Genomic DNA, 14,589 nt, shown 5'->3' on the forward strand with positions numbered 1-14,589 from the left:
AATACGAGCGACGGGAGGGGGGAGGGATCATCGATTTTCCCACTCACGACTCATTCCGTTTTTCTCTCCCAACTTTCCCCTCTGGCACCCCTTTTCCCTTTCCGCTGGCTGGCGCGAGAAAGATGATGTAACAGCGCTCGGGGTTTGTAATACCCCTCGACACACGCACACCGGGGTGGAAAACTCGGTGCGCTCAGCGAAGAGCGAATCATCATCGTCGCGGTGACGATCGTCAGTAGTAACTCACGAGTGCAACTCCGCATCTCCACCCGAACGAGCGCTGCTGGTGGGAGATTTATTTTCTCCCTCGGCCCGATTTTCCACGCGATCGCAGACGAAACTCACCTGTCATGTGACGCTGCCCTCCCCCCTCCCCCCTATGGACGGTCTTGGGGGGACCTCAACCGAAAGGTACATGCACCCAATATCCGACTGTCTAACAAGCGATGTGAGTATACGACCTGTGTTAGGATACTATTTTCTAATGCTGTTGTTCACAATAAGACGGAACAATATCTTACCTTGTTTTACTTTCCGTCACCTCCACATTCAAAGAAGAATTTACTATCCGGTTTATTGTTTTTGATGGTGATTGCGTTTGTTTCCCACTGTCGTAATGCTACTTCTCAGAACTTCCTATCGTTACCCAACAACACCGCCACACCGGGTTTCTCAACTCACACACCCGAGAACCGACCGGTCCCCGTTGTTATGCCGTCGGTGGTGGACGTCCATCCTTTCCCACTCCCCCCCAAAGGATTCAGCCAAGGGGTCCCATTTCTTTCTGGCTGGCCAACACAATCCGCGCGCGCCGAGCGAGTGTATTTATAACCGTGATATAATTTCGTGTCGGTTTTTTTTTTGTCTCCCGCCTCGCGTTCATTTGTCGCGTTGCGTTTTGTGGACCGCGGTGGGGGGTGAGAAGAGGTCACATTAGATTACCCTTACAACAACGAAACGGAGAGTCTCTCCCTACCTCCCTTCCCCCCGTGCCGACGTACGTACATGTACACGCGAGAGCGAAAAAGCTGGATGACAAATGGCACCCTGTCGTTTGACAGATTTCGCACCGTGGAAAATTTTACGCGAGGGTTGTGGAATGAGGGGGGGGGGGGGGGGGGGGGGGGCACAACATTCCGGTGCGGTCTGTAAACTCGCCAGTTCGCCAAGCGATGCATGAGGTTTTAATTATCGGCGCGCGGGAGATTGTGAGCAATTGTGACAGCGACGGAACGAAGTTCGCTGCAAAACGGGGAATGGACGGAAAGGGACCACATACGATGGTTTTATGTGTTGTAGGGAAGAGTGTCTTGGCGAGCGAATTACTTCGACCGAATGTCAACACATTTGTTCGATATGAAACACTGCTAAGTAATGACCTCAATTTTAGATTTTTGCTCGTACGGTTATCACTTTTCTGCGAAGGGTTAACTCAAGCAAAAAACGATTCGGGAAATCGGTGTACATTTTTGTCCATGTCTTTTTAACCTGTTTAATGGGAGAATGCTTCCTAGCCTACGTTCCCATCGCACGATCACCCTCCATTTACGGTCGAGTTGAGTGATGCTTCATCCAAAAATGTTGAACATTGCCTAAAGAACACAGAAAACGTTTTGAAAAGCCCAATATTGTTCGGGGAAAATCGTGGTCCTGTGTGTTCCTGGGGGTAGATAGTAATTATTCATCACAACCGTATCATTTTGGCCAGGTTTGAGTCACGTTGGCAGAGAAGAGAGTGGATTGCGTAGCGTTGGATAAACACAGCAACGTTCCTAATCTCGGCTGTGAAGGCCCAGTGACCGGTGGAACGATACACAGTATTCATTTCAACCCGGATTGAACCTCTACCCCTCCCACCCCCTCTCCAGAAGGGTATACCGGGATTAATCCTGATCCCGTTCTCCCGCAAGCTGGGTGTCCAGAGATATACCGAAGGCAAGCAATTAATTGCTCCAATAATTAAATTGTGTGTAGCTCCGGTTGGCAGGTTCCTGATAATGGCTTTCCACCTTCCATCAGACACACACACACACACACAAAACACATCCGGGGCACGCGATACCCGGTAGAAGATCAAGCTGGAACTCCTATGTTGCCGATATGCGTGTGCTTTTGGTTTGGTTTGGTGCCTGTTTTGAAGGCAGAGGTCAATCGATATCGAACCGATATTGGCCCTCCTCGTCTCGCACACACCCTCTGGTGGTTTGGTGTGTCCTGCGCGGGTCGAGGCTGAAGGAAAACCTGTTCGTTCGCCAGCAGGCAATCGCAGCAGTATCGATTTTGCCGAAGCAGGCACACAACACACACACACTCTGGTTTTTGATGGCTAATGCGATTCTTCGACCTCCATAGAAGCCGGGGATCGAGTTGGGGAACAGTGTATGTGTGTGTGTGTGGGGGGGAAAGACACACTGACTTGGCGGAAAATGTGATGAATGGGGTGATGCGACATAATGGTGGAGTTTTAATGAAATTGTTACCATTGTTGGGCAGTTAGCGTTCGATGAAAGGCGGGTTGACGGACGAATTTTCCGACCATTGTTTATGGAAGGTGGTGATAAAATCCCTTCCCACCGTCGACTGGTGCTCGCCGTGTTGTTTGTGTTGATAAATCCTCCTCCGGCGAGCCAACACACACTGACTTCTGGTGGAACTTATCAGTCGATTACCTTTCGTTTGTGGCGAGAGTTCAGCGCACCTTTGGCCCAGTTTGTCCTTGAAGGACGGTTCCCTTTGCTCTCTACCACGGTTTAGAGGGTGGAGAAATTTTAGAGCACCGCCTGCCAGCAAGAGTTATGTAACCGTACCGGATTGATTCCGGACCACGAACGAGTTTATTTTCGTAGCCTTCGATCGAAGCTGGCCTTTTTTTCCTTCGGAGTTTCGGGGCAGCACCAGACACAACTTCGCCGCCAGTTTATGAGGGAGGGAAACAAAATCGAATGGCGATCGAATGGCCCGCTGTTTGTGTTCGAAACAAGCTGCGAGCGCTAAAATATCCGCCCTGGGTCCCGTTCTCCCTGCTCGCTCCATCTATCGCTCCCGGGGCCATCTGGTATTTTGTTTCGATCGATTATTTAGCGGCTTTTCCCACTCACATGCCCACCCCCACCCCGCGGTTCCGGTGGCGGTGTTCCATTAGCAGGATTTTCGCAGTTCCTCCCTCGCTTTGGGGTCGGCATGCGTGTGCGTACGTGTTGAAGCACACTATCAAAAAAATATCCAATTTCGTCGATACTATACTGCCGTGGAAATAAAATGGAAAAGTAAAGCGTCGGCGCTCGACTCCGGCGGAAAAACCGCAGGTCAATAATCGACCCCGGGGTGTGGGATTCTGGAGTGAGAGAAAAGCATTTCCTTCTGCTCCTCCTTCGCCTCCTTCGAGAGTTCCCTCGAGCCTCTCTCGTCCGAAAAGTAGACGGACGCGCTGCTTGACTGGCGTGCAACTTGAGATGTATTTATTTTGCTGGCGCTTATGCGAACGCAGTGTTTATAAAACAATTATTAAGAAAAGCAGCAGCAGCAGAAGCACCAAACCAGAACAACACACAACAGCAGAAGCGGTGCTGCGAACGAGCGGGAAAAGTTCGATCGTAAAGCCATAAACATATCCGGCAGAGAAGAAGGGGTCGGCCGACTTGTAATTGAATTTGAACGAGTGCGAGACGACGGACTATCCCTCCGATGGACGCCTTTTGGTAGCGTCCATGTGTAAACCGACTGCAACTCCCTGCCGGACGGTGTTACTCGGTTCGATCAAGTGGTATTTTTATAGTTTCTTTTTATCTTTCCTCAGCATCAAGTGTGTTGACATGAGGGCTCATTAATTTGGCTGGTTCAGAGCACTTCGGTTTCGTTGGAAAAATGACTCAGAACTTGGTAGAAAGTTTGTGAATATTTTCAATTCAATTGCCCTTCAGCAAGTTTTTATTTCCAACACAACTGTGAAGTCTTCATTTAAAATGTTTAAATTCATTCTTTCTCCATCAATCAATCGAATTCCACTTTCCATCTTTATTGACTCGTTTCTTGTGACACTTTAACGCCTTGCGAACGAAACAGAAGAAGATTTAAATTTCATCCGTAAAGGTGACACAATTAGCTCGAGCTAAAATGGTATTTCTGATTGAGGGTTAAAACGACAGAAAAAAAATAGCCAAGTTCGCCTGTAGCAAATTTAGCCCAACTTGGACGATGGTTGCGAGGAAGAAAATGTTCTTCCCCACCCCGCCCGCTATCGATCCTTTTGTCTTCCGGAGACCAACACACCCGACCGAAAGCACGCCCGGACGCCGATGAATGGATTGGAAAATTTAAAATTCAAATTAAGCAACTTTTCTCCATCAGTCATCTGGTTTGTGCATTGCGTGGTACGGCACCGCGCTGGGCATTCGAGTGATTTCGGAGCACGGTGACAGGCGTACGGAAGGAAATTAAGGTGTTGAAAAGAGGAAAAGAAATATAGAAGGCAGGCAAGGCGTGGAACAAAAACGAAAAGCACGGACCGAAGGACACCAGCCACTCACGAAACGTGTCCTATCACGTGAAATAATCTCCCGAGGACAAGGTGGAAAGGAGTCGGAAGACAGAAGTCACCGGTCCGTGAGGGCTCGGCAGAAGAGGCCTTGAATGGCATTTTCTAATCACTGCTCGGCGCAGGAGTTGCGACCCCCCCGTGCGAGCGAGAGAGGTGGTGGAGGGGTGGAATGGCATACGAAAACAAATCCACTTCAGCCTCTCGAGAATACTTACACAGCACCGGGACCGTCGTACGCCAGCGATTGAGTTCTTCCGAAGTCGACTCCAGAGTACCGACGATGGGCCATTGGGAGGAGGGTGGGAGAGGAAAAAGTTTTTCCAACCGCTGAAAACCGCGCTTGTATAGTGGATGATGGTGGGATGTGGTGAGGTGTGCATGTGAGGGACATGTTCTGCGAGATAATCAATCAATTTCTAGCGCACTGCTTCTTGCCCCTCGTTTGCGATAAAGATGGAGCCAAAGGGGGAGATACTGAGGTGGGGGCCAGTAATGGGAGGGAAGGGGGCATTTTCTTGCAATTTCTCAAACCCATCGACCCCGGCGATGGAAGGACAAGTTTCTGAAGCACGAACTACGAATTTTCGGAGAAAAGTGTTTTCGCAGAAAAGGAAGTTATTTGCCGCTGAAGAAAGTCAATGTGGTGCATTTAAATATGTTTGTTATATTACTGAAAACATTTGTGTTAGGTTTTTCTAGAGCAAATAAATGTTAGTTTCACCACGAATTTTTTCGAATGTTCGGAGAAAGTGTTTTCGCAGAAAAGAAACTTGTAGGCACTGAAGAAAGTCACTGTGGTGAATTTAAATATTTTTGTCATATTGCTTAAAAAATATGCTTTAGATTTTTGTAGAGAAAACAAACTGTAGTTTCACCGATAAGAACTTCTTTAGTTCCAAATCGATAATACGAAAAGTAAAAATTAAAATAACATTTTTAATACTTCACTTTAATATATTTTTGACGATTTAAAACATATAAAACACGTCAAAGATATTTTATGAATCATTTTTATTTTTCTCTAACCCACAATGGGTTGTTGCTAAGAATTCAAACAGCCTGTTGCTAAGAATTCAACTCATAAAACGAGAATTGTTGTTCACATTTTAGCCAAGAGACGTTGCAGTTTATTCGTCAGGTTTAGCTTATCTAAAATATTTATTATATTTCTCAAAACGAACCGTCGGTTATTAATTTTGGTGCTACTTTTCTGTGTTCTTTCAATGAGATAAATAGTAGGGCTTACTAGCTTAGCGAATACTTATAAAGCCTACTAGTTGATAATGGAAATAAATAAACTTAGGAAGGCAAATTTTCCACCCTCCCATACGCGATGAGTCGTAAAACAGACGGTCTTACATCACCGCCTTGTGAAACAATCGAAGAACAAGTGTGCCTGTGGAAGAATTCCCCGTGAACGAATTTCCCCGGGGCGCCTCCATTGCAACGATTCCCGATACCGATGGAGGCGCCCGGTGGTTCACGGTTCAAGCACATGTGCCTGGCTCGGATATGATAGTGTCATCGTTTCGCTTTTCCTTTGTTTAGCGTCAGCCGCGTTCTCCGCTCAGTGGTGCTGCTGCAAACCTTCACCCGAACGGTTGATCCTATTATCGAAGAAATGCCTACTCACGGACCACGGAGGAGGAGGAGGAGGTGGTAGAAGGTTCGCGTGCAGCGCCCTTCGATAGGAGGAGAGAGCGTAGGAAGGCGGGCATATCCTGACACACTTGTCGCCAGCAGGACACTATCGGCTGCAGGCCTCTAACCTCTCGCTTCAGCACACCCCGCCGCGCGGAGAAGGGAAATCCTGCAGTCGTCAGAAGGAAACCCACCCCAAAGTTGCAACACGAAGGCAAACTTTTCCACACAACATCGGTGCGCCACGGAACAGGCCTGGTTGGTTGCAAATGATTTTATTTTGCGCCCTGTAAATTTGCGTTGTCTGACGGGGTTTTCGCCCGACGTTTTTGTGGTAAAGTTGTGTGTTCCACCCTTTTCAACCCTCCCTTTCCTTCGCGATTCCATTTCCGTTCCAGGGCAAGAAGAAACCGATTCTGACAGCACCGCATTTATTACTTCTGGTCCGATCTTTGGCCTTCCTTTCGGGAACCCTTTTGTCATGTGTTTGAGTGTGTGGAGTGGAAGCCACGTTGTGCTTTTCGTCACGGTTCGCGTCCCGCCATTTTCACACGGGTTCCACTCTACCCACCACTTTTCGTCGTTGGTGTGTTTGTGGGTTTTTGCCGTGTCATTGTGGGCCACCCAACACCTACTCCTCCTCCCCCCGTGGTGTGCTTTCCTGAGCCGACGGTGATCCTGTTGTGCCAAAGGCAGCCGAACGAATGGGGAAGAGTTAGTTAAAAACTTTTAGCCCATTATGATAGTTTGCACACGAGTTTGGCCGCTCGCCTCCTTCACACGATGGTGTATGTGGGTTAGGAGGGTCTCACACCGCCATTCTAGTCAAGTGTGGAATTTGATATTGTACCCAACCTGACGCAGGGAGAACACCATGGATGGTTGGTTGCATTAGGAGAGGTGGAAAGTTAGTGATGCTCGCTTTTTCCCACCTTCCTCTTTTGTCGACTTCAACCTAACCTAACTGTGAGTCTTCCACTTCACGCTTCAACGGTTCGGTAGGCGAAAAAAAAATAACCACGCCGATAAAAGGAAAACAACACGGGAAACTCCGGTCCGGTGGAGACTAACAGGGAAAGAAGAGGAGAGACCTCCACGAGGAGGTCGGAGGTGCGATAAAAGTTGAAGCGAAATGAGAATCCTTGCGAATGGAGAAGGTGAAAGGTTGCGTTGGTGGGGCGCGTTGGTGGAAATTACTTCACTTGTGCGGGAAAATCACTCGCCCCCGATGAAAGCGCCTCCGAGTGGGAAGCATGTGGGTTGCATAATTTTACTAACTAAAATGAAGTGAAACACAACGTTAGTACACCGGCATGGCATATAACGATCGCTCCGGTGGGAATCTACCCACTGTATCCCTCCCTCTTCTTCTCTCTCTCTCTTCCTCGGGGCAGACGCTTCTGTCCTAATTTCGCTTGTTTTTTTTGGTCACGTTTGGAGCAGTGCAGCGCGTATATGCGAAATGAAACGAAACCGTGTTCGACCGCACTATGAGCACAATTTAATGAAACTTTTACCTGGAAGCATTCCGGCGGCGCTATTTTGGCATTTCAATTTATTTGCCCCCTCCTGCGGGAGAGGAATGCACGGACATATGAAGCACACGGATGTAAATAAAGTGCGAGGGGGGCAACAAGGTATTTTGTTTTTATATTTTTGTTCACTCTTGTTTCCGGGGCTTGATTATCAAAGTGGAAGCGTTAGACACGGGGCTCGTGTAAATCGGGGCACACGAACCCGAGGGGGTGAATTTTACCGAGCGTTACGAAAACATGGTTGTATTGCTAACAAAAAATTGTTTTATACTACTTCCAAAATGTCTGCCCTTGTTTGTTACGCCGTAGGGTAATTATAATTTCGATTTTTGCTCCTTCGATCGCCAACGGCGCAAAGGGCACCTATTTTGAGCAACGATCCCATCCGCGAGCGGTAATTATAAAGCAGGGAAATTAAATGAATGTGCGTTTCGTGACCGCTTCCAAGGGGCACAACACAACGAACAACGCTTGTTGCCAATTGGCGTGCAAGGGTGGATCGCACCGGAGTAAAACTTTAAGCAAAAAGAAAAAAAATAACCCAGCACCATTTTCTCCTCCTCATCGAATCACCGGACACGCGATAAGTTGAAAAAGAAAGGAAACAACTACACATCGCCCTTTTTGCTGTATGCTGCTGCCTGGTTTGGTTTTTTTTGTTCTCACCAACGTTTATCACGATTATTTTGATTTTCAGCTTCGTCATCATCATTTTCCCTTCGAAAAGCAGCACCACCTTCGCAGTTTTCGTGCCATTAGATCGTTTGTCATAGCGTTAGGCGTTAAGTTCTTGCGATCGCTTGAAGCATATTTCACTCATGTACTCTGTATTTTACACCACCCTCTACCGATACACACACACGCACTCACCTAATTAATATTCACATTTTGATTTGTTCTTTTCGAAAATAGAGTGAAAGTGAACGAAAGTGGGAGTTTAAGTTCAAGTTCGTTTGGTTTTCGTGTTATTGTAACAATACATTTCGCTGAAGTTGGGGGAAGCAAGTCCAAAAATCCATTCGTTTCCAGCGTAGTGTATCGATCGCAATTAAAATGTGGTTCTCTTTTACCATTCTTTCTCTCTCCAACCTACTCCCTCCCTCCCCCCCGTTCTGTCGATGCGTCGCGTGAAATAAAAAATGCTAATAAAACACCCAAAACCTTTACCGAAACCACTACTCGTCCACGCGAATCGAAGAAGGTGCCCGCAAACGTGATCTGAACAATCTGTACCAAGTGATCTATTACGGTGACTCGCAGGTCGAGGTCGGCAAGCCGTTCTCGATCTCGTGCATCATCAGCATCGGCGACAAGATCGAGTGGCACAAGGACGGCGAGCCGATCCGGAAGCACACCAACATCCGCCACGGCAAGGACGATCATCTGTACAACGTGAACGAGATGTCCATCGCAGGTAATCCAGCTGCGTTGTAGTGGAAGGCGGGAAAAAAACCCAACGTTGTGTAGCGCTAGGTGTAGACGTGAAGGATGGACAAAAAAGAGGGAGCCATTTTGCCTGACACTGGTATCTTCATCCGCCGCGACGAAAGAAAGAAAGTGTCTAGGAATTTTTGCTCATCGCCCACTCGCCTGTAAAATACACCTCCACACGGTCTGCACAACTCTGACACCCGGTTGAACGACGAGACACGACGGCCCCCTCCCCTAAGTCTAATTGAACGCATCCCGTGCCCCGTCACCCGGAACGCGCGGGTGACGGACATCGACAGTGTGGGAAATTCTTTCTAGTCTCAACGAGAATTGCAAAAACGAAAAACACACACCAAAGAAAACTCTTTCCTATTTAGCTCGCGAGACAGGTCTTTCGAGCCGCGTGGGAGGCAAATGTGTCTCAGACGCGACGAGACATGATCGGTGGTCAGTGGGCAATTCGAGAAAAATACCAGGCGTCTCCATTCCACAAACGACCAGGCGTCTCCATTCCACAAACCACCAGGCGTCTCCATTCCACAAACCACCAGGCGTCTCCATTCCACAAACCACCAGGCGTCTCCATTTCGACGCGTTTGGTTTTTCGCTGAGAGTCACGTGTTCAACCGGGCTGCCGGAACAGACAAATGGCCCCAAAAAAACACCAGCGCGAGTGGATTTCGAAAAAAAAGAAAAAGTAGACGCGGTAGAATTATATCACAAGTAGCAAATTGACACTCTTCACTCGCTTGAAAGATGTACCGAATCAATTCGCATCCAAGATTGGCCAGTAGAATTATGCATGCTAGAAATCATCATTGGGAAAATTGCGATAGGATCGAGCTTGAGGATCAGAATGACCGTAAATAAAAATCGCTATTACAAATGACAACTTTCATAGACTGCTTGAGAACTCTTTTTTGCTTCATGATCAAAAAGCGTCGACTTTGACGCATCTTGAAGATTGGAAGAATTCATTCCGTAGAAAGCAGCACTCATCCTCACACAAGGACACCTATCACCAGTTAGCTAGGACTCGAGGCCCCGAGCGCAAGTAGTGTGGGTGCGTCGCGGGAGGCTAGTGTACAGCGACAACTGCACCGTGGTGTATCGATCGTTCGGTGCACGCATACTGATCACGATTTTCTCTTGCATCGTCGCGGCAGGGAATAACGACAAGATCGAAGCGTCGCTCAGCGTCAACCGTGCGCTGCCGAAGCACCAGGGCAAGTATCAGTGCAACCCGCTGTACCGGAACTACCACCAGCTGTACGTGTTCCGCAACGGGACGCTGCTGGGCCACGCGAGCCAACCGGGCGCGGGTCGACGCCACGAGACCGACGAAGGGTCGGTCCGTCCGGTGGTGCTCGGTACGACCAAGTCCACCCTGCTCGCACCGGTCGCGATCGACCATCATCATTTCACCACCGCCGTCGCACTAGCACCCGCTCCGGGGGCGACGCTCGATCGTGAGGTCGGACACGGTTCGCACCATCACCGACCTGCCACTGCCGGGGGCGGTCATCGACATCACGAAACGTCGGCTGATGAGAAGCCGCTGCAACAACGATCAAACGACGTCGGTCAAAAGAGTCCTATGGAAGTAGGTGATGTTGAGGAGCAGGAAGAGGGGATGGATGACATGGAAAGCATACTCGCGTTGACACACGGGGCCGATAAGAGCTCGCCTTCGTCGGCGGGTGGCACTCGAGGCACGAAACATACGCCGACCGCGAGACTGCAACCTCCTCCTCCACTGCTCGAAGAGGACGAGGATGACGACGACGACGACGGCGACGGCAACGAGGAGGATGGTGGTGGGGACACCGTCGAGGACCTCGCCGAGCCGGACACGGAGATCATTATCGACAGCAAGGCCGTCTCACTCGACGACGATAACATCGAGCGGTTGATCCAGAACAAGACCGACATCGATGGCATCATTCTGGTGGACAGCCGGGAGGAGTTGCCACCGGGTGGTGGGCCGAGGATGCACCCCAAGCCGCACCATCACACACCGCCGGGTGAAGACGGAGCCACCGCACCCAACACAGCCTCCTCCGTCGCCTTGGGGCCCACGATAATCGTGCCGATTAAAATCACCAGCTTCTCCGAAGAAGAGATTCCACCAGCTCCAACCATCATTACTACCACCACAACCACCACCACCACGACTACCACAACCCCAGCGCCAACAACGGTGGTGCTGATTACAACGAAAATTGTCCCCTCCACCACAACCACCACCCCCGCACCGACCTTCTACCCCGCCGTCGTCCTGGGGGGTGGTGGTGAGGGGCAGAACAATAGCGAAAACACTGCCCACCACCACCATCATCACCATCGCGAGCATCATACAACGGCAACCGTTACCACCACCACCACCACCACCACAATCGCCCCCGCTGCCGGTGAGGATACAAGAATTTCTCCCACCCTCTGTTCCGCATCTTCCCGCCCAGTGTTTTTGGGGGGTGGCAGGAACCAAAAAGAAATTAAAAAAAAACCAACACCCTTTTGATCCAAAAAATTCGATTGGTCCCCATTCCAACGAGCGCGCTATCATCGTTTGCTAAATTTCTTATTCGACTTTTTTCCGTCCACCACGTTCCGGAGGGTGTGTTTCGTTCGGTTCCGCGCCAATTGTTTCTGTTGTTTTTCATTGCATCGTTTAGCGACTCTCTAGCTGCTAGAGTTCTTTTTTCTGCTCAGTTGTTTTGCGTATGTGCGAGGTTCTCGTTCGCTAGTTTAGCTCGTTCAATCCTTTCGATCTCACGCAGTATTTAAAATTCGATGGGCCAGTGAGAAGTTAAAAAAAAATCCCAACGTTTCATATTTGCAACTTTTCCACTTTTTCATTTCGCCGAAATCCATTATTTTACTGCATTGTTTTTTTTTATAGTTCCAATTTTGTTTTCAAATAACGTTAGATTGTTGTGTTCCTTTCCGACACGATACACTTGTTGTTGCCTGCAAGATCATTTAAGTTGTCCCCATTTTGTTTGGCTCGAAGTTCAAAAGCATCCAGGATTTATGTTAGTACGTAGTTTTTCTTCACTTTACTGTCGATAAAACTTTTAAATTTAAAAGCGTTCGGCTTGCGTTTGGCTTGTTTGTTATGTTCTTAGCCTTCCCCCGACATTAGCATCCAATTAGATTTGTCTCGTTTGGAAAACCCTCGCTCGATTTGTGTTTGTTTGTCGGTTCTGTTTTTTCCTTTGAAAATTTTCTTCCCCGGCACAAATTACAGTTTTCCTTTGCCATCCGAGCCGAGCTGGAAGTATTCATTTCCGTGCCGCTTCTTCTGGTGAATGGAGTGGTGCCCATTTGCAAATTAAAAGACAGTCCGGATAAAACCGTCCATTCAATTATGCCAATTTTCCACCTTTGCTTTTTTGAACTTGCTTTTCAATCGCCCCTAAACCGCCCCCTCCTTCCACTCCATCGCCCCCTTCCACGGTTTTTGGTATAGGTTTGGTTGAGTGGTATAAAAAGCTACCGTTTCTCGCAAACCAAGTTCCTTTCCTAACTTTCCTTTCCTTCTCCTGTGGAGGTATGAATTTCACCTGCCCTCGGCATCGGAAAATGCGTTCTGAAAAGGTTCCAACATCGAACAAACCGCCGACACCGCTTGTTGCTGTTGCTACACTTTTTAATTAACGTTTGCTACAAACTTTGCTTGCTTTCTTTTTGGAATGGCGATATTCCCGTCCCGTTTGGAACTGGTCGGCTAGCGTAGAAAGATTTAGAGACAGATTTTAGTCCGTTTTTTTTTTTTTGTTTTTTGTTGCGTTAGTTTAATTTTTTTCTATTCCCTTCACTTGGCTTTTGCACTAGATTCGAACGCAACTTGCTCGTGTTTTATTCCTTTTCTTGCAATTAAAGCAGACCAAAGAACTTGAAGCGTAGAAGAGCTTGTCGATGGAAGAAAAAAAAAATGTTGCCACTTTGATGTAGCTTTCATTTGAACAGTTTCGAGATCTTCTTGTAGCCTTGCCGCCGTGCTTGTTCCGTATGTGTGTGTGTGTGTGTGTTTCGGTTTTATTTTATATAGTGACCGGAAAAGTATAGTTTTTAAATTTCCCCTCCAAGTTATTCGCTTGTACCTTTTTCAGGCTTTCGATTGATGAAATAAATAAAAGCGTTACACTAGTTTCTTCCCACACACACACGCACCTAAACACCCAAAAAATCTCGGTTGTTTTAATTTGCTTGAGAACTATTAGTTTACACGATCGATGATTCGATTTCGTTAATGTTTATATAAGTTTGTCGATTAAAGTTTCCCATTATTCTCTCCTATTTGTTTTTGCTGTTTTCTTTTTTCGCCAGAAGCTATGAAAAACTTGGTTATGGTTTTTTTTTTCTATTACGGAATTCAATTTTTCTCTCCAACTGTATGCTATTTGTTTAACTTTCGTTTGCTCTCAACCCAACCGGTTGAATGACCAATGATAACATACTAGGAGGGGTACAAAAAACAAGAAATACATACACACACACATACGCACAATCCTCCTTCCCTGCGTGCGGAACGTGCCCATACATGCATGCAACACGGGAGCCCGGAAAATGACAATTTTCCGGCCCGTGAATCAATTTGTATGTTCATTAGCATAGGCACCCGGTATATGGGTGTGTGTGTGTCTGTGTGTCGTCACTGTCTGATTGCGATTCGTGTCGTTCACGTCACGTGTTGCTGGCTTTGGAGGGTAGCTTGACGTATTCCCCGCGAAAACCCAGGATGGTTCGCGTCGGAAAAACGCACGCACCGTCCGGATTCACTTCATCCATTTGGGGGACTCTATTTACCCTCCCCTTCCACACAACACACCTGGGACGACAGGTGGACCCGAACCTGTTGAGTTGAGTGAATCGACTCCCCGCAGGTGTTTTCCACCCGGTAGAGAATAGTGTACAAAGGGGGTTTGAGAACCCCATTCGAGCGCGCGCGTTCGTTCCGTTGTTTCCGTTGGAAACATTAGCATAATTAGGTCAACACACGGCCACACATCAGCACGCCTTGAACGGCGTGCAAAACCGACACGGCACGACTTGGAGCAAAGTTTTGCAACAACACACACCCACACACACACACAGCCTGATAAGGCTCCTCCTAAGAGGGAGTGAAGGTGGTTCATAATTATCGAAGGGTTGTGCATAACTCTTATTATACGAGGCGTGCGCGCGGGCTCGATTCTCGCCCGTCGCAGCAAACACAAAATGTTGTGTGTTCGCCAAAGCCCAGCCCGCGGGTACCGTGACACACTTTTGCCGTCGTCGGCTCGAGCACGCACCTTCCCGCCGCGCTGGTGTGCGGATTTTCATTATCATAAATGTTTTAAAGAGGTTCGCGTGTGAAGTGGCCCGCCGTGGTCCTGCGCGCGCGTGTGTGCGCATTATTTCCTGTCGTTTTTAATTGCGTCCCAACTGTGACGAGCTGTT

At 48.2% G+C, this 14,589-nt stretch overlaps 1 protein-coding gene across 1 annotated transcript in view; it reads left to right on the plus strand.

Annotated features, from left to right (window-relative positions):
* LOC131264011 (uncharacterized) overlaps positions 1-14,589 on the plus strand; it is a 65,398-nt gene that overhangs the window by 35,556 nt on the left and 15,253 nt on the right. Inside the window, exons 3-4 of the mRNA XM_058266301.1 lie at positions 8,912-9,127; positions 10,311-11,555. Of these exons, the coding sequence (XP_058122284.1) occupies positions 8,912-9,127; positions 10,311-11,555 (1,461 nt within the window). The remainder of the gene's footprint in view (positions 1-8,911; positions 9,128-10,310; positions 11,556-14,589) is intronic.

The sequence above is a fragment of the Anopheles coustani genome, chromosome 2 (genome assembly GCF_943734705.1).
Source record: "Anopheles coustani chromosome 2, idAnoCousDA_361_x.2, whole genome shotgun sequence".
In the NCBI taxonomy this organism is placed as follows: domain Eukaryota; kingdom Metazoa; phylum Arthropoda; class Insecta; order Diptera; family Culicidae; genus Anopheles; species Anopheles coustani.